The sequence below is a fragment of the Eptesicus fuscus genome, chromosome 19 (genome assembly GCF_027574615.1).
Source record: "Eptesicus fuscus isolate TK198812 chromosome 19, DD_ASM_mEF_20220401, whole genome shotgun sequence".
Lineage (NCBI taxonomy): Eukaryota > Metazoa > Chordata > Mammalia > Chiroptera > Vespertilionidae > Eptesicus > Eptesicus fuscus.
Genome location: NC_072491.1, coordinates 52,904,900 through 52,923,279, shown reverse-complemented (window position 1 = coordinate 52,923,279; position 18,380 = coordinate 52,904,900). Strand labels below are relative to the sequence as shown.

Here is an 18,380-nt window from a genome sequence, read left to right as displayed (position 1 = left end):
TCCTGGTCTGAAATAACTGTTAACAGTGGGCTTTGTAAAACCAGTTTGCTTAGACGTTGGATGAATTCCGAAAATCTGACCTGAGGTCTAATTTTAACCAAGTCAGGAAGCCGCCACGTTTTGTACGTTTTGAGTTGAGGGACAGGTCTCACATGACAGAAATTTGCCCCAGCCTGGCCAGTGTGGCTCAGTGGTTGAGTGTCCACCTGTGAACCAGGTCACAGTTCGATTCCCAGTCAGGGCACATGCCCAGGTTGCAGGCTTGATCCCAGTAGGGAACGTGCAGGAGGCAGCTGATCGATGATTATCTCTCATCATTGATGTTTTTATCTCTCTCTCCCTCTCTCTGAAATAAATTTTTTTTAAAAAGATGCATTACAAGTCCAAGAATTAAAGAATACGAATAAGAGAAAAATAAGAATAAGGAGAAGAAGAGGAAGAAGGAGAAGGAGGAGGAGGAGGAGAAAGAGGAAGAGAAGGAGAAAAGGAGGAGGAGGAGGAGGAGGAGGAGGAGGAGGAGGAGGAGAAGAAGAAAGAAGAGGAGGAGGGGGAGGAGGAGCAAGAACAAGAAGAAATTTGCCCCAAATATTTGGGGAAATGCTGTCCCTGGAATGGCAGGTTGCTCCATCGATGGTGATGATCGCATGACTCATTGTTTCCTAATTTTAGAACCTCAAACATGGAAGGAGCCTTGGTGTTGAATAAGCGAGCATCATCATTTCACAACAAACCCCCATGTTGAGCTAGTTAAAATACACAGTTTTAAAAAAATTACTTACATTTCCAAATATTTCCAGCTGTAAGTGATATTTTAAAACTGTCCATAAGAGCACAGGTGGTCCCAACCCTGGGTAGAGGTCACTGCCAAACTGGACGTGGGCGGGTGGTTTGGGCAGGGTTAGCATCCCGCTGGTGCTGTGGGCAATGGACGGGCTTTAATGTGGGAATCCCATTCCTTCTGACAGCCGAGGGGACGGGAGAGAGCAAGTCTGAAGAGCCATCTCCCTCGCCCCACCTGGGCGCTCTCTCTCTCTGTCCCGGTCCGGAATCAGGCGGCAGTACGGCCACCGGGCATTTGTGGAATCCATGTTCACTCCTGTAATCAGCAGCATGTTACAGAGCTAGGAACACCCCCCGTCCCCCCTCAGACAACTCAGAATTTCATGTTCTATGCGGCCCTGGTGTGCTGGCGATTTCTTAGCCAATACGTTAGGGGTAAAACCAGAGGCCAGTCCCGCAGAGAGTGTGCTGTTGTGTCGGACGGTTTAGGAGTTGGTTGATGTCGTGGGTATGGAAGAGTGCAGGTTGCCGTCTCTACAGCAGTTCCCTGGGTGGGTTACAAGATCTTTCCTTTGCTCGTTGTCACCTTTCTGGTTAGGCGTCAATCGACCACCAGGGGGCATGACTGGTCACAGTAACCCCTTCTCCAAAGGACTGCACTCCCTCAACTGTCCCGGGGGAGATTGGAGGCCTCCCGGACTCTGCTGCTGAGCCAGATAACCCCTCATCTTATCTTATATGGCTTTATCTTTTTCATTTATTTTTTTAAATATATTTTTTTATTGATTTCAGAGAGGAAGGGAGAGGAACAGAGAGGTAAACATCAATGATGAGAGAGAATCACTGATCAGCTGCCTCCCGCACACCCCACACGGGATCGAGCCCACAACCCAGGCATGTGCCCTGACGGGGAATCGAACTGAGACCTCCTTGTTCATAGGTCAACACTCAACCCCTGAGCCATGCCGGCCGGGCTGTTGGCTTTATCTTTCTAATGGAAAAGAAGAACATGCACTTTTTAAGAGTTTTTTTAATGTATTGGGGTGACATTGGTTAATAAAATTACATAGCGTGCAGGTGTACAATTCTATAACACATCATCTGCATGTTGTATTGTGTGTTCACCACCCCAGTCAGGTCTCCTTCCATCGCCATTTATCCCCCTTTTATCTTCTTCTACTGCCCCCCACGCCCCTTCCCCCTGGTGATCACCATGCTGTTGTCTGTGTCTATGTTTTGTTTTAACTTATGTAGTGCTCATTGATTTTTAGAGAGAGTGGAAGGGAGGGAGAAGTGTGGAGAGAGAGAGAAACATTGATGTGAGAGAGATATCATGAATGCACCCTGAATGCACCTGACCAGGGCTGGGGATTGAACCTGCAACTCTGCGGTGCGAGAGCCAACGCTCTAACCACAGAGCCACACCGGCCAGCGCTATTAAATTTATTTATTTTTATTTTTAAATATATTTTTATTGACTTCAGAGAGGAAGGGAGAGAGAGAGAGATAGAAACATCAATGATGGAGAGAATTATTGATTGGGTGCCTCCTGCACGCCCCCATGGGGGATCGAGCCCGAAACCAGGGTGTGTGCCCTGACCCAGAATCCAACTGTGACCTCCTGGTTCATAGTTCGATGCTCAACTGTTTAGCCACGCTGGTCAGGCTATTAAATTTATTTGATGTCCACAACAGCACAACAGCCCTACCAGGTGGCACTGATATTACTGGCATTTTAGAAATAAGGAAACAGATAAGGACTGCACTTCAGTACCCGTTTCCCAAAGACCAGAGACCAGAGGTTAGGGTTAGAGTTAGGCACTCATAAGTTTGTTGCATATCTTTCCAATTTTTTTGTAAAAAATAGAAATATGTGTGTGTAAACAAACAAATACAAATATGTGTGTATATACAATTATACGTACACTAGGGGCCCAGTGCACGGATTCATGCACCTTGGAAGGAACTGTGGGCCGCGAGGCTGCGGTGGGCACAGGGGTGGGTCTCGGTCCATCCTCCGTGCCCCCGCCCGGCACCTCCCGCCCAGGCCCCCAGGCCCCTGTCTGCCGGCAGCCCTGCTCCTGTGCCGCCGCTCCCATGTACCCGTGGTGCCGGCCCCACTCGCACCTGCTGACGCTCGGACAGATTGGGGCTGGTGCTGGCAGCCGGGGCAAGCGGCGGGCTCCAGTGCCGGCAGCGGGTGCGAGTGGCGGGCTCCAATGCCGGCAGCGGGTGTGAGTAGGGCCAGTGCCGGCAGCAGGTGCGAGCACCAGGCGGGACTGCGGCACGTGGGAGCAAAGAATTTTCAGTCACCACCAGAGGCTCACCCCGATGACAGCGACCAGCGCCCCGCCTTGGTCTGGCGCCCCCGCTCACCTGCTCCACCATCCCACCTCGGCTGACGCCTGCCATATTCCGCACATGCCCCCTGGTGGTCAGCGCACGTCATAGCGACCGGTTGTTCAGTTGTTTTGCCGTTCGGTGTATTTGCATATCAGGGTTTTACATTTACAGATAGTAGGTTTCATTGTTTGTTTTAGAACAGGGAGACCATATTATATGTATTACATAATTCAGTTTGTCTTTTTCATGTAATCTATGAAGAATTTTCTACGTAAATTATACAGAGCTATCTTATGCAAGGCATATATTGTGTTCCACTGTGTGCGTGTGCCATCACGTGTTTAACCGTTCTGCCTTTGCCCAGCCAGGTGGTTTCACTTCTTTGCTGTTTCATGTAATGCTGCAACAGACTTCATTGTACATATATGGGGCTTTCTCATATATGTACATCAGAGTTGCCAGAACTTCTTTGGGGTGGGTTCCCAGAAGTGAAATTGCTTTGTCGACGGATATGCGATTTTTGACTTTGATAGATGCCTGCACGTTGCTCTCCATTCTTGTCTCTCTCCTGTCCGCTCGGCTGCTTGTTCTCTCCGGGCCGTAAGACATGCGGTTCTCTCAAACCTGTCACGATTGGTGTCTTGAGTGGGGCAGGGGAGAGCTGTCCCCTCTGCTCTCGACGGGCTGCAGAGCAGGTGACGGTCAGCACTCCACGCTGACCCCTCTGACTGGCACAGAGAATCGCTTGTTGGTGTTTCCTATGAGTCACCTAACGCTCACAAACGTGGCCAGGAAAGGGCCACCTTGGAGCAGTCTCCTCGATGGAAACGGGTAGAAAAGGCAAGGATGAGGCAGCGATGACCCGGAAAGGGGCCGGGGCAGGTGCCAGGTAGCAGTCAGCTCCTTCACTTCTCTTGCCCAGCGGGCATCAGAGTGGACCTGACAGTGTGACCGATTGAAAAGCACCATCGCGCTCGTGTGCAGGCCTCTGGGAGGCCACAAACAGGGACTGGACAAAGGCCCGTCTTCAAGGAGATTAGAGCTAGTGCGGGCGGTAGGCGTTCGCTCCAAAGGACGGTATTTGAGGTGCTGTGTGAAGTGACGTGCCCAGAAGCACGGCTGCACAGCCGTGGATCAGTGCTTGCCTCCTCAGATATGTAATTGTGAGTGGGCGAGCTAACTGGTCCTCTTGTTCACCATTGTCAATGCCAATATATACCGAAGATTAATCTCACCCTCGGATAAATAGAAATGGAAAGTGCAGGGAGAGAAAAGGCACTTCTAGCTGGAGACACTTTGAAAGCTTAATGAGAAATGTGGCTCCTGAGTGTGGTCTGGGAGGCGGGGAGGGTCCGCGTCTCGCGTGGGGGAAGGGGAGCCAGCGTCTCCTGAGAAAGCAGGGCAGAGGCTGGTGCAGGAAAGGGCGGGCTTGGAGGCACGTTTCACCTGAACGCCGCTGGGAGCAGGGCTGCAGGGAGTCTGAGGTGCGAGGGGAAGGTTCCCTAGCCGTTTCACAGCCACCAGGATTGGGGGGGGTGCTCCCAGGATTGGGGGGAGTGCTCCTAGGAGTTTGGGGGAATGCTCCCAGGAGTTTGGGGGGTGCTCCCAGGAGATTGGGGTGAATGATGCTCAGCACTCTTGTTCTAAATATGCTGTTACTTCTGAGGAATTTTTCAATGTTTTCTTTTGCTAGAAGACAAAAAAATGAGTGAGAGCAAAATGAATGGCTTTCTACTATTGTTTTAATTTTCACTTTTCTCTCTTTAAAAAGGGAAAGTTCAGGGAAGTAAGAAATGTTACCCAAAATGTCAAATTTCAGGAGGGAGCAGAATATTTCTGAGGAGATTCTTTTTTTTTCTTTTTTAAGATTTTTTAAAATTGATTTTTAAAGATAGAGAGGAAGTGAGAAGGAGAAACATCAATGTGAGTGCGAATCATTGATCTGCTGCCTCCTGCACGTTCCCTACCAGGGACAGAGCCCACAACCTGGCCACATGCCCTGACTGGGCATCGAACCTGCAACCTTGCGGTGCACGGTCGACATCCAACCAACTGAGCCACGCCAGCCAGGGCTGTGGGGAGACCCAGCGCTCATAGTTAGCACGCCTGACCCAAAGGCGGCCTGTCCCGGGCGAGCTGTGGACCTGGCGTTGGATTGAACGAACTGGGACAAAAAGACACGTTTGCAATGTCGTCGAAGCAAGCTCGGCCCTCTTGTCCGGGTCCCGAGGAGGACCTGTGGGGCCTGTTGCAGGTAGATTGGCACGTTTTATAGGAGAAGTTCACTGGTAATGAATTACTTAACGCAGACCAAACGTACTTCACACACCCAGTCCTTCCCATGAAAGATGGCTCCTGATTCTGCATGTATGTCCCTGTCCCTGTATGTACTTCCCACATGGACAAGTGTGCCCTGGCAGATGGCACATTGTCCTGGTCACCTGGCACCGAATTTTCGCCGAGAACACAGTTGCGTGTTGCAGAGCCAGCCTCTCAGGTGGCGGGAACCCTATAGCTCAGTTCTTGGGGGTGGGGGGGGCGGGGGGGGACGCAGTGGGGAGACACGGGTGCCTTACGGGATGGTCTGCTATGGCCACGGAGTTTGCCAGCTGCTGGCTGTCCAGTCCCCTGCTAAGGGACGCCCAGCCCGTGCTGAGGCCTCCGGGTGACACAGGGGCAGGCCTTTCAGATGTAAAAGCAAGTGTCATGGATGACGACTAGCTAACCAGCAGTGTTTCAAGTTTAATGAATACATTCCCCAAAAGATAACACAAAGCCTCCTGGGGTTCACAAATCTTAAAGGGAACATCCTATAAAATAACGACCACACGAGGGTAACTCTAGGGCTACAAGATGCAAAGCAGGATGGCGACAGATTCGTAAAATGGGCACAAGTCAGACTTTGAGCGAATGTTGCAACAGGTAACATGGTTTTAGTCTGTGGGCGTTCCAGTCTTCACGCCACTGCTGATCGATAACTCTCATCTGCGAAGAGCAGCAGGTGAATTTAGAAAGGGTTCCACTGACTATACTCAGGGCAGAACTGCAGAGACGCAGAGATCTTGGGCTCAGCGGAGGGCATCACCGGGCAGGTTCTCCCAGGAGCGACGGCGTGGCTGGTCGTCTCTGCTCCTTCCCCACAGTCCCCTTCACGGGAGACGTCTTGCTGTGGGACTGCGGGACCCTCCTTAGCCAAAGCCACTCCCCAGGGCTTTCCCGTGTGTGTGTGTGTGTGTGTGTGTGCACGCATGCATGCGTGTGTGTGTGTGCGTGTGTGTGCGTGTGTGTGTCCCGTGCCCTCCCAGGTGCGGAGACGCCCCTCCGGATGAGAGGCCGCTGGCCTGTCCTGTCTCAGGGCCCGGCTCCGCCGCAGGACAGCTCGGGGCCACGCACCTTCCCCAGGAAGCACGGCCGGCGTCTCCGCCCTGGGCGCGTCTGGCTGGGGGCGTGTTCCTCGACGGCCGTGCCTTCCTCCAGGTGCGGCTACATGATCGACAACGTGATTCTGCTGCTGAGCGGCGCGCTGCAGAAGAAGTCCGTGCGGGACCTGCTGGGGCGGTGCCACCCGCTGGGCCGCTTCTCGGAGATGGAGGCCGTCAACATCGCGGAGACGCCCTCCGACCTCTTCCACGCCGTCCTGGTGGAGACGCCCTTAGGTACGAGCGTGGGTGCGGCGCCCGCTGCCGTGTGCGGCGCTGCCTTTGGGAGCGTGCCCCACGTCCCCGCGCTCCGTGAGCACAGCGGGTGGAGAGGTGCTCGGAGTGGAGGGGCCGAGGAGGCCCAGCCCAGCCCGCCTGCCTCGGCTCAGACAGGGAGCGCCTGCGGGCACCTGGGGCGTCGGCACCGGGAGGGAGCGCTCGTCTCCACCGCCCCCGCTCTGTGCCGGACCCAGCAAAGGCATGACAGACCTCGCCCCTTGTCAAAACACCCCTTCCCAGGGTGCAGTTAGAATCGGCGCCTTCCCTTCCCTTTCACCCTCGGTCCGCACAGGCTCCGGAGGGAGCGGGTGTCGGGCGCCCAGGGGTGTCCGCCGGTCCTGACGGCACGGAGATGCCACGGGGCCGCTGCGCACGCGTGCTTGTGAGGAAGTCTGCACAGTAGCAGTGCCCTTTGATCATCTGTCAAAATACTCGCCATTTTGGACACAAGTTTTAGAGAAAAATAAATGTGTCGTCAAGTGCCCAGTGCTATGGGGCAGGTCCCAGGAGGGCAGGGGGTCTGGCACCGACGCCGTGAGCGTGACGCGGGCTCAGCCTGTCCACCAGGCACGTGGGCAGTTCGGTTCCCCTCCGTCCCCCACGTAGAGTTTTTAAAACGAAATAAGACATAAATAAGCACAACTCCGTGCTCCGCAAAAGTAAGGGCATGAAAGGTAAGTATTACCATTGGGTGGCAGGAGACTGCGGACGTGAGTCTGGACGCGGGCGCTGCCCACGCCGGGCACTGGCGAGGTCAGGGAGCCGCGTGCCGCGCAGGCGCCGCCGTAAATGCTTAAGGACGGGCCTCGGTCGGTGCCCCGTGGCGGTCGGCGTGACGCGCCCGCGGATTGAAACCCGTGTCCTCGTGAGCCCAGGCGGTGCGTGCAGGAGACACTGTCCGCGTGCAGTCCTGCGTGTCACTAACTCATCCTCTGATGACTTCTGTTCCCAGCTCCATTCTTCCAAGACTGCATGTCTGAAAACACACTCGATGAGCTGAACATCGAAGTTCTGCGCAATAAGCTGTACAAGGTAACTGCGGGCTCTATCGCACAGTCCATCCTGACCAGGGCTCCTTGTCAGACGCGGTGCCCCGGCCCCCGTGCACGGCCAGGCGAGGCCTGTGTGGAGCGTGCGTGTCGGCTTCCCGGGCAGGAGGTGGCTGAGGGGAGGTCGCAGCCCCCGCCCTGCGTCCCCAGGCTGGCCTGGAGCGTAAAGTGGCGATGGGCAGGCGGCCCAGGGGTCACCCCGCATTTACCGGCGCCTCTGTCAGGCGGAGCTCGCTCTGTCCTCCCTTCTGTGCGAGGCCTGCTGCCCGCCGCCTGTCCCCACGATTGTAATCCACTGGCCGTGGGCAGCGCGCCGAGATGACCGGCTGGCGTGGGACGGCCTAGGTGCCCTCGCGTCCTCTGGCCGCTGACTGGACGGTGCCGCCCTCCAGGTCTCTCTGTGTAACAGGCGCTGAGTAAACTGTCCCGGCACTTGGACCACCAAGGCGCCTTCGGACATTCGCCCAGAGCAGCTGGATGAACGTAGGCGCCACCCTCTGGGCACTCGCCCTGCTGCGGCGCTGGGTCCCCCCAAAGCGTTGTGTCAGGCATCGTCCTGGTTATGAATATGGGCTACAGGGGCACCCCGATGCAGCCAGCGGGAGGCGCTGTCCAAGCAATGCGGAGGCGCTAACCCACTCTACCCAGCCAGACGACGAGGCCGGTGGCGTGCAGTGCCCTAGTGAGTGCAGCGGGGCCTCGGCCAGGCGGCTGACTGCAGCCAGGCCTGCCTACCCCCTGCCCCCGTGCTCAGAGCCACCGTGCGCCTCCCGAGAGGGGATGTCAGCACAGGACCAAAGCGGGGTCTCTATGGGGCTTGTGAAAGGGCTTGGCACGCTCGGTAGAGGAGCCAGAACAGCCGAGTGAGGCCACCGAGACGCATGCGGAAGAGCGGAGGTACGTGGTGACGAGGCGAGATGAGTGCCGCTGTGTGCTTCCTGCAGTTCTTCCTCAGACTGCGCCACGGGCGTTAGTGTGAGCACCTCCTCCCGGGTACTCATTCCCTCCCCGGCGAGAAGGGACTCAGCCTCCACGAAACGCTGAGTAAGCCATGAAAGGCAGATCTAGACATTTCCACAAGGAGCGATCGTCACCCTGCTGTTTGATGGTCTCTTCTTTTCCAGTCGTACCTGGAGGCGTTCTATAACTTCTGTAAGAACCATGGTGACGTCACAGCAGAAATCATGTGCCCCATTCTCGAGGTGAGAAAGCGTGCTTGAAGCGTTCACGCCAAATGTGTGTTTCCATGTGTTTCATTTCTGTCGTCGGCCTGATGCTGCTTCATCGCAGAAGCTCCTTTATCTGAAGTGAAACGAGCGATGTGTTTTACTCTCTGTATGCCATCGATGTCTTCCGTTAACAGGGGTGTTTTCTGGCCCTGGCTGGTGGCTACATAGGTTGTGGGTTCGATTCCGGGTCAGGGCACATACCTAGATCGAGGGTTCTATCCCTGCTCGGGGCATGTAAGGAAGGCAATAGATTGATGTTTCTCTCTCTCTCTCTCTCCCTCCCCACCCCTCTGAAATCAGTAAAAACATATCCTTGGGTGAGGATTCAAAAAAAAGAGTGATTTTCCAAGTTTCCTACATTGAAAAGTTGTTTTAGACTTAGGAAAGAATAACACTTATAAAAATGTGATCATGCTTGCTGTATAATATGAAGAAAGATCATAATTAGTGAAAAATTTAGTAAGCTATGGCAATTACACGCTACAGGAATCAGAAGGACCCCAGATTCCCTCCAGGGAGGGGACACAGGCCGCTGGGACCCACAGGGCATCGTCCCTGTGAAACCCTCACTAAAGCCGCTCGTGCACCCCGCGCTGGGTGGAGAGACTCTGCTGAATCTAACTACCAGCGGCACTCGAAGCAGCCACTTTCCAGGGCCCAGAACATGGCGTCCACACTCCCAATCCCGTGGTTTAGAAATGGTTCTTCACTTCACGCCAACAAAAGCAGGATGGGGGTTACGTTGAAACCAAAGGTATACAGCAGCTCAGGCACTAGCCAGCACTTGGTATGTGCAGGTATGTCCTAAACTTCACATGCATGGATTCACTTGGACTTCAAAACAGCACAGAGATGAGAGTTTAGCGTCTATTTTTCAAAAGGGCAACTGAGGCACAGAGAAGGCCTGATGTCACAGTTAGCGGGAGGCAGGCTGGGAACTGGGCATCCTGGCCCCTGGCTCCAACTCCGACATTGAGCTCACAGCGCTCACCCACAGGAAGGCTGCGCTATAGGCACGTCACGTCGCGTGGGCTGCACGACCCCAGAACGCCACGAGCGTGGTCTCTGTGGCAGGACCGCGTAGGTTTGTCACCGGGCCGGCAGGACCGGCTGCTGAGTCCCCGGTTCCCACAGCCGTTTCCTGTCCCTTAACCTACCACGTTAGGTTAGGTTTCCCTCAGGCTGCGATAAAAACAAAAATCCATTTAACCGTCTTCATACATTTATGTAGAAACATCAGTTACATGTGGCATGCGATTATTATGTTTTTTAAAATATATTTTTATTGATTTCAGAGAGGAAGGGAGAGGGACAGAAAGATAGAAACATCAGTGATGAGAGAGAATCATTGATCGGCTGCCTCCTGCAGGCCCCACACTGGGGCTCCAGCCCCCAACTCAGGCCTGTGCCCTGACCCGTAATCGAACCGTGACCTCCTGGTTCCTGGGTCGACACTCATCCCCTGAGCGATGTGGCCTACACCGCATGGACTCCACTCAGAACTCAACTTGTTGAAATCCTCCCTGCTTCCGAGGGCCCCACAGACCCGCCTTTTCATGGAAAGCCCTTCTATTTCCTCCCCCGTGATGATTTCCTCGGACCCCTTTGTTCTGGTAACGCCCTTTGTTCTGCCCGGTTCCCTACCACCTGGGCTCCGTGAGGAGATGTCATGGGGACGGTAAGAGGCTGACGGTCTGTGGGTGCGATGTGACCAGATTTGTCAGGTTGATAGCAGCATCAGATCATGTAACCTCCCTTTTATTTGTGTCATTTATGAAGTCCTCACGCATGTGGTCTCGTGCTCTCCCGTGTGACAGGACACAGGCTCACAGGCGGGGCGTGTTACCCGGGCTTGCGTGAGAACATTTGACTGGATTTCAAGACTGTGACTTCCTATGGAAAGTCAGCTTGTGTTCAGGGCAGCCCTGCTTCTGTGCGGCTCAGGCCACAGGACCAAGAGCCCAGAACATGCTGTCTGGTCTCCTGGTCAGCACGCAGCTGACAAGCCCGGCCTGCTTCCAGCTCCCGTCGCTGTCCTCCACGGCCCCCGGCCCACCCCTGCTCCCTGTGGCTCTCCTCCACGGCCCCCGGCCCACCCCTGCTCCCTGTAGCTCTCCTCCATGGCCCCCGGCCCACCCCTGCTCCCTGTAGCTCTCCTCCATGGCCCCCGTTCCACCCCTGCTCCCTGTAGCTCTCCTCCATGGCCCCCGTTCCACCCCTGCTCCCTGCGGCTCTCCTCCATGGCCCCCGGCCCACCCCTGCTCCCTGTAGCTCTCCTCCATGGCCCCCGTTCCACCCCTGCTCCCTGCGGCTCTCCTCCATGGCCCCCCCACCCCTGGTCCCTGCCACTGTCCCCCACCCCTGCTCCCCCCCGCCCACCCCTGCTCCCCGCCGCTGTCCCCCACCCCTGCTCCCTGCGGCTCTCCTCCATGGCCCCCGGCCCACCCCTGCTCCCCACCGCTGTCCTCCACAGCCCCCCGCCCACCCCTGCTCCCTCCAGATGTGAACAGGCAAGAACGGGTGGCCTGACAGCCCAGCTCTACCGGGTGCAGCTGACAGTGACTTGGAAGAAGTCCAAGAGTACAGTGACCTTCTGCAGCAACAGAAAGGCTGTGGCTTCAGAATGAGTGAGAGTTTGTAAGGAGCGTGAGGGGAAGGACAGGGTTCTGACATACCTGCGCCCACAGCCGCTGCCCGGGCCCTCCAGCCAGGGTGTCGGATTGTGGCCTGGGGATGGGCGCGGAGGGTCAGCCTCTTACCGTCCCCATGACATCTCCTCACGGAGCCCCGGCGGTAGGGAACCGGGCAGAACAAAGGGCGTTACCAGAACAAAGGGGTCCGAGGAAATCATCACGGGGGAGGAAATAAAAGAGCTTTCCATGAAAAGGCGGGTCTGTGGGACCCTCCAAAGCAGGGAAAATTTCAACAAGTTGAGTTCTGAGTGGAGTCCATGCAGTGTAGGCCACGGAGACGTGTTCTCAAGGGGAGAACGCAGGCGTGGCTGCTCAGTAGGCTGTCTGCGGTGTGGCCCTCTCCTGCACAGCCTCAGCCGCCCTGCTCCGGGCCCTCCTCCGTCCCTCCGCGTCCTGCACTCCCCGGCCTGGAGCTGTGGCCGTTGCCCTCCCCCCCCGGACCCCCCCGCCGGTTCCTTAAATCCCCCTCCCCCTGACCCTGAGGAGGCGCAGAGGACCTGCCCGTCAGCCCACTCCCGCCCGGGCTCCATGCCAAGGTCCCTTTGCCGTGGACCACCCTCTGGCCCATCCTCTCACCCCTGCGAGGTCTGAGAGTGCGACGGGCCGGTGCTGTCCAGGACCCGAGGCAGCGGCCTTTGGCTCCAGATAAGGCGGCCGGGCCTCTGGCCGGGAGGATGGGAGGACTGGCCGCCTCGCTCCTCGCCTGGCTCCTCGGAGCACTGTGCTCACAGAAGGCTCCGGCAAACCTGCGGCTCTGGGTTTGGGAGGGGCCGTGAGCAGAAGCTGCCCCAGGATCTCTGACGTGGCAGAATCGCAGGCCCTTCTGGCGGGCCCCCCGACACCTGCCACCTGCCACCTGCCACGGGTCGGGCGCTGGATGTTCCGAATGCACGGTGAACAGGAAAGGCATGGCCCCCAGAGGGTCTGGTCTTGAGGGGAGAGAAACCCAGGCAGATTTTTGAATGACGGGTCACGTGCTGGGTGGGAGCTCGGGTACCAAGAAGGGTTCCCAGAACCGGCAACCGGGGAGCAGCCGGGTGTGGGCTGGGGTGGGGTCGGAGGAGGAGGACCGGGAGGAGGAGGCCACGGAGGCCCCGGGAGAGAAGGACAGGGTGGGTGCGGGTGACCTGGAGGCCCCGCGGGCCGTCTGCCCGGTGCTTCGCTCAGCGGAGAAGACAGGCGAGCACACTCGACCTACCGACCTTCACGTGGCCACACCCACCACCCTACAAATGAGGAAACTGAGGCCAGAGAACGAGATCACTTGCTCCGAATCGTATAATTCTTAGCTACAGAGTTAGATTTGTTGCTATTTAACTTAAAAAAACAACCCCGACCCAGCCGGTTTGGCTCAGTGGATAGAGCATTGGCCTGTGGACAGAAGGGTCCCAGGTTCGATTCCAGTCAAGGGCACGTACCTTGGTTGCAGGCTCCTCCCGGGCCTGGGCCTTGGTCGGGGCTCATGCAGGAGGCAACCAATAGATGTGTTTCTCTCACATGGATGTTTCTCTCTGTCTTTCCCCCTTTCTTCCGCTTTCCCTAAAAATCAATGGAAAAATATCCTCAGGAGAGGATTAACAAAAAAAAAAAAAAGCAAAAAAATAAAAAAAAACAAGCAAAACAAAAGAATAACCCCACCCAAACCACGGGTAGCACGGACTTTCCTCGTGTGACGAAGCCTGACCCACATCCAGGGGCTTGGCGGGCTCGGCACTTTCTCTCCCGCCGGCCTCCGCCGGGCACGTCTGCTCTGCCCCGGGGCACCCACCGCGCCACGCAGGCCTCACTCCCGCTGCCAGGAGGAGGCGCTGCGGGCTGCTGGCCCATGGCACACCCACCACGTGGGGTGTGGAGCAGGGCCGTGGCCCTGGGGCGGCCTGGTGGCAGCTGCTCGGTGGGGAGCAGGTTCATAAGCCTCGCCTGTGCCGCCGTCAGATGCAGAGCCCGAAGGGGAACTGGTCGCTGGGAAACGCGGCCGCCCCGGGGCTCTGTCTGCAGCCTGAGCGGGGCGGCTCCCACCGCTTTCTCTCCTGCAAATGCAGTTTGAGGCCGACAGGCGAGCGTTCATCATCACCCTCAACTCCTTCGGCACCGAACTGAGCAGAGACGCCCGGGAGGCCCTGTACCCGACCTGCGGCCGGCTCTGCCCCGAGGGCCTGCGCCTGCTGGCCCAAGCGGAGGACTTCGAGCAGATGAAGAGGGTCGCGGACCACTACGAGGTACGTACATGACCCGGTTCCCGCGCTGTCACGGGGGCCTGGACGTCGCACCCTCCCTGCCGGGGCTCCCTCCTGGGGGCGGTGAGGAGCACAGCGATGTCTCTGTGGCCTCGGGAAGCACGGTTCTCAGGGGCGGAGGCGGTGATTCCCCAGGGCGGGCGTCCGGGAACCTGGGCTCACGTCAGAGCAGGTGGAAGAGCCGACCCGGAGGCCCTTCGACGCGGCCGGGGGTAAGCAGGTGAGGGGCCCAATGGCCACTGCAGTAACAGCAGGTGGCCCCGGCTGTGCGCCCAGCTCGGGGGGCAGGATGGAGAGGCCCCCCACGCCTCTGCAGCTCAGGGCCTCCTCCTCCCAGCCGCTCCTCGCTCCTCTAACTCAGCCCTGCAGGCGGCTTTCCGGAGCTGAGAGACCTGCCCACCCCTCTCTGGGCTCCCTGGAGGCCTCTGGGGACCGCGGAAGGCGAGGCTGTGCCCAGACCCCTGCTACACCTCCTGTCCCCCGGGGCTCTGTGACCCCCCCACCCCCGCACTGGCAGTCCCACGGGGATTTATCCGCTGTCGTCTCTAAGGTGGCGCATGCACTGCACCCCTGGGGGAGAGCTGAGCGTGGACGAGCTCCTATGCCTCGGCCGGTGGGTCTGCGCTCGCCGCGGGCTCAGCTGTGCTGCCCTCCCACCGCTGTCATCGTGGGAAATTGGACATTTCCTCAGGGGGCCCGAGAGTTACGTGAACATGTCCTCTGGGGATAAGCTTTTTAAACAGATGCAGTTTCTGTTTTGCTAGGAACCATACACATTTATAAGAAACTAGAGGCCCGGTGCACGAAATTCATGCACGGAGGGGGGTTCTCCCTCAGCCCAGCCTGTACCCTCTCCAATATGAGACCCCTCAAGGGATGTCCGACTGCCCGTTTAGGCCCGATCCCAGTGGGACATCCCTCTCACAATGCAGGACTGCTGGCTCCCAACTGCTTGCCTGCCTGCCTTCCTGATTGGCCCTAACCACTTCTGCCTGCCAGCCTGATCACCCCTAACCACTCCGCTGCCAGCCTGATTGATGCCTAACAGCTCCCCTGGCAGCCTGTTTGCCCCCAACTTCCCTCCTCTGCCGGCCTGGTTATCCCTAACTGCCCTCTCCTGGAGGGTTGATCACCTCCAACTGCCCTTTCTTGCAGGCCTGGTCCCTCTCAACTGCCCTCCCTTGCAGGCCAGGTGCCTCCCAACTGCCCTCTCCTGCTGTCCATCTTGTGTCCACATGGGGGCAGCTATATTGTGTGTTGCAGTGATGATCAATCTGCATATTATTCTTTTATTAGATAGGATAGAGGCCTGGTACAGGGGTGGGGGCCAGCTGGTTTGCCCTGAAGGGCGTCCCAGATCAGGTGGGGTTTCTCTTGGGGTGTGGGGCGGCCTGAGCGAGGGGCCTGTGGTGGTTTGCAGGCCGGCCACGCCCCCTGGTAACCCAAGCAGAGGTCCTGGTATCTGGAATTTATTTTCCTTCTACAATTGAAACTTTGTAGCCTGGAGTGGAGCCAAGCCAAGCCTGGGGCTCCCTCCGAGGCCCGCAGCCATTCATTTGTGTTGGGGTTATAATTGAAACTTTGTTGCCTTAAGCGGGTGGGCCCGGCCAGGGTGTGCGGAAAGCTTTGCTTCCCCTGTTGCCGGCAGCAACCCTGGCCTGTTCTCTAAAGCTCCATTCTGCCGCCATTTGTTTGAATTTGTTTACCTTCTATAATTGAAACTTTGTAGCTTGAGTGGAGGCTTAGGCCTGGCCAGGGCAGGCAGAAAGCTTGGCTTCCTCTGTTACCTAGGAAACCTTGCTCTCTAGCCATCTTGGTTTGGGTTAATTTGCATACTCGCTCTGATTGGATGATGGGTGTGGCTTGTGGGCATGGCTTGTGGGTGTGTCGGAGGTATGGTCAATTTGCATATTTGTCTATTATTAGATTAGATGAGGATTTGTTACCGAATAGTCTCTTCTCTACCCCTAAGGTTTACAAGCCGCTGTTCGAGGCTGTGGGTGACGGCAGCGCGGGGAAGTCGCTGGAGGACGTGTTCTACGAGCACGAGGTAGGACCCGCTCCTTCTCCCGCTCTGGGTCTTAAGCGTCTTCTCAGTGGTTCTCAGCGGGCAGCCCGGTGGGCGCCACCCTCCCGGTGCCTCCCCCGGGTTGTCCAGGGTGAGCACGCAGCTCGGGCACAGCTGTAACGCTTGGGAACTGTTCCTGCGGAATTGCACCGAGGGTCCGCGTCACGGTTCCCTGAAAAGGCAGAAAGGCCCCACTTCATCTGTCTGGGTACTGAGCTGCCCAACAGAGGACTTGTTTCGTTTTGTGTTAGACCTTTTATACCGCAGTGTCCCCTAATCTCAGACATCTTCCTAGTGTGGCCTATGCACTCCTCCAAGCCGCTGGCCCTTCCGCCGCCATTGATGGGAAGCCACCGGGGAGCCTGGGATGGACCCCGAGAGCCTGTGGGCTGCACAGGCCGCAGCAGGCGGAGCGGGTTCCTGACGGTCCTGCTCTGAGGGCTCTCGGGGCCCGAGGGGCGTCATGACCCCTTGGCGCGGTGGCAGCAGCTCCGGCGCCTCCAGCTGGCAAGGAGCCTGCCAGGCACCGGTGGGCAGGGAAGGAGCCAGGCCTGGTGACTGCGTGGTGTCCAGAGCTGCCGGGGGCCCTCAGCCCCCTCTCCTTCCCTCCACAGGGACAGAATACGGAACTGTCCCATTTCCGACTGCCCCAGTTCAAAGTATTTTCTTGAAAAATTTATTTTATCTCCCTTCTACAGAGAAAAACACAAACAATTGCCCTATAAGTCAGGTTGTACAGAGCGTTCTAGAAAAGCTCATCAGAGCTGAGTCTGGACACCAGGGGCTGGGATGCTGCCCTGGGGGGAGTCAGGCAGCTAAAACCTTCCCAAGCCTTTAAAGGCTGTGGCCAAGGAAAAATGCTTTCCCTAAATGAGACAAGCTGGACGCCAAGTAAATATGGCTCCAACATCACACACAGACACCCAGATACACACACACACACACACACACACACACACACACATAGACACGCACACACAAAGACATAAACACACACAGACACGCACTACACAGACACACACATAGATATACACATGGATATACACAGAGACACATACATGGACACACATAGACATACACACAGACATACACATGGACACACAGAGATACACATAGACATACACACAGACACACAAAGACACACACATGGACACACACAGACATACACACAGACATACACATGGACACACAGAGACACACATAGACAGACACACAGACACACAGACATACACATGGACACACACATAGACACACATGGACAACTACATAGACATGCACACAGGCACACAGACATACACATGGACACACACATAGACAGGCACACAGACACACACATAGACACAGGCACACAGACGCACGCGCACACACACACACACAGTCCTAAGGTCTGCTCAGAGTGATGCTGAGATGGGGAGAGTGCCCTGGGGCCCACACGCCTGCTCTGGACTGTGGCGTCTGCACTTCCTGCTCACGCACAGCCGTCGGCCGCCGCCTCCTTGGTGACCGTGCGCTGCGGGCGAGCTGACGGTGCGTGCTCTGCGCCCTTGCTCAGGTGAAGATGCACGTGCTGGCGTTCAGCAGGCAGTTCCACTGCGGCGTCTTCTATGCCTACACGAAGCTGAGGGAGCAAGAGATGAGGAACGTCGTGTGGATCGCCGAGTGCATCTCGCAAAGGCATCGCACCAAGATCAACAGCTACATCCCGATTCTGTAACCGCCCGGCCGAGGGGCAGAGATCACAAGTGGGAAGCCGATGCTATTGAACAAAACAAAAGGAGTCGGGTTAGATGATCGGGGCTACACAGACGGAGGCCGCGCGGCCCTGCCTGGATTGCAGACCTACCTTGTTCCCCCATTCACGTCTCTTCACCGGGCCTTGGGCATGCGTTTTCACTAACCCTTGGGGACTTTCCCTACTCTGAGGTGGTTGTGTTAAAACCAAATCTAATAAAAGTGTTTGACTCCTGCTCCTCATACTTCTCCACGGGCCCAAATACGGGGTGTCCGTTTCACTGTTTTCCCCCCCACCTGAGGATATGTTTTACAGAGATTCTAGAGAGGAAGAGAGAAGGAAAAACATGGACTCTTGCCTCCTGCATGCACCCCAAATGGGGAATCAAACCCCCAACCTGGGTATGTGCCCGACCTGGAATCGACCCTTTGGTGCACAGGACAATGCTCTAACCACTGAGCAGCCACCCAGGGCCTGTTTTACTCTTTAACTGTCCGTTCCTTCCATCGTCCGCAAACCCCGGAGCTGTGCGCCGCCCACGTGGCCACGTG

The 18,380-nt window shown here is 56.9% G+C and overlaps 1 protein-coding gene across 1 annotated transcript in view; it reads left to right on the top strand.

The window, feature by feature from the left end:
* ATP6V0D2 (ATPase H+ transporting V0 subunit d2) overlaps positions 1 to 18,029 on the top strand; it is a 32,024-nt gene extending 13,995 nt beyond the window's left edge. Inside the window, exons 3-8 of the mRNA XM_008160367.3 lie at positions 6,601 to 6,779; positions 7,774 to 7,853; positions 8,995 to 9,072; positions 13,835 to 14,011; positions 16,002 to 16,079; positions 17,650 to 18,029. Coding sequence (XP_008158589.2) covers positions 6,601 to 6,779; positions 7,774 to 7,853; positions 8,995 to 9,072; positions 13,835 to 14,011; positions 16,002 to 16,079; positions 17,650 to 17,811 — 754 coding nt within the window. The 3' untranslated portion in view covers positions 17,812 to 18,029. The remainder of the gene's footprint in view (positions 1 to 6,600; positions 6,780 to 7,773; positions 7,854 to 8,994; positions 9,073 to 13,834; positions 14,012 to 16,001; positions 16,080 to 17,649) is intronic.
* Positions 18,030 to 18,380: the final 351 nt, after the last annotated feature.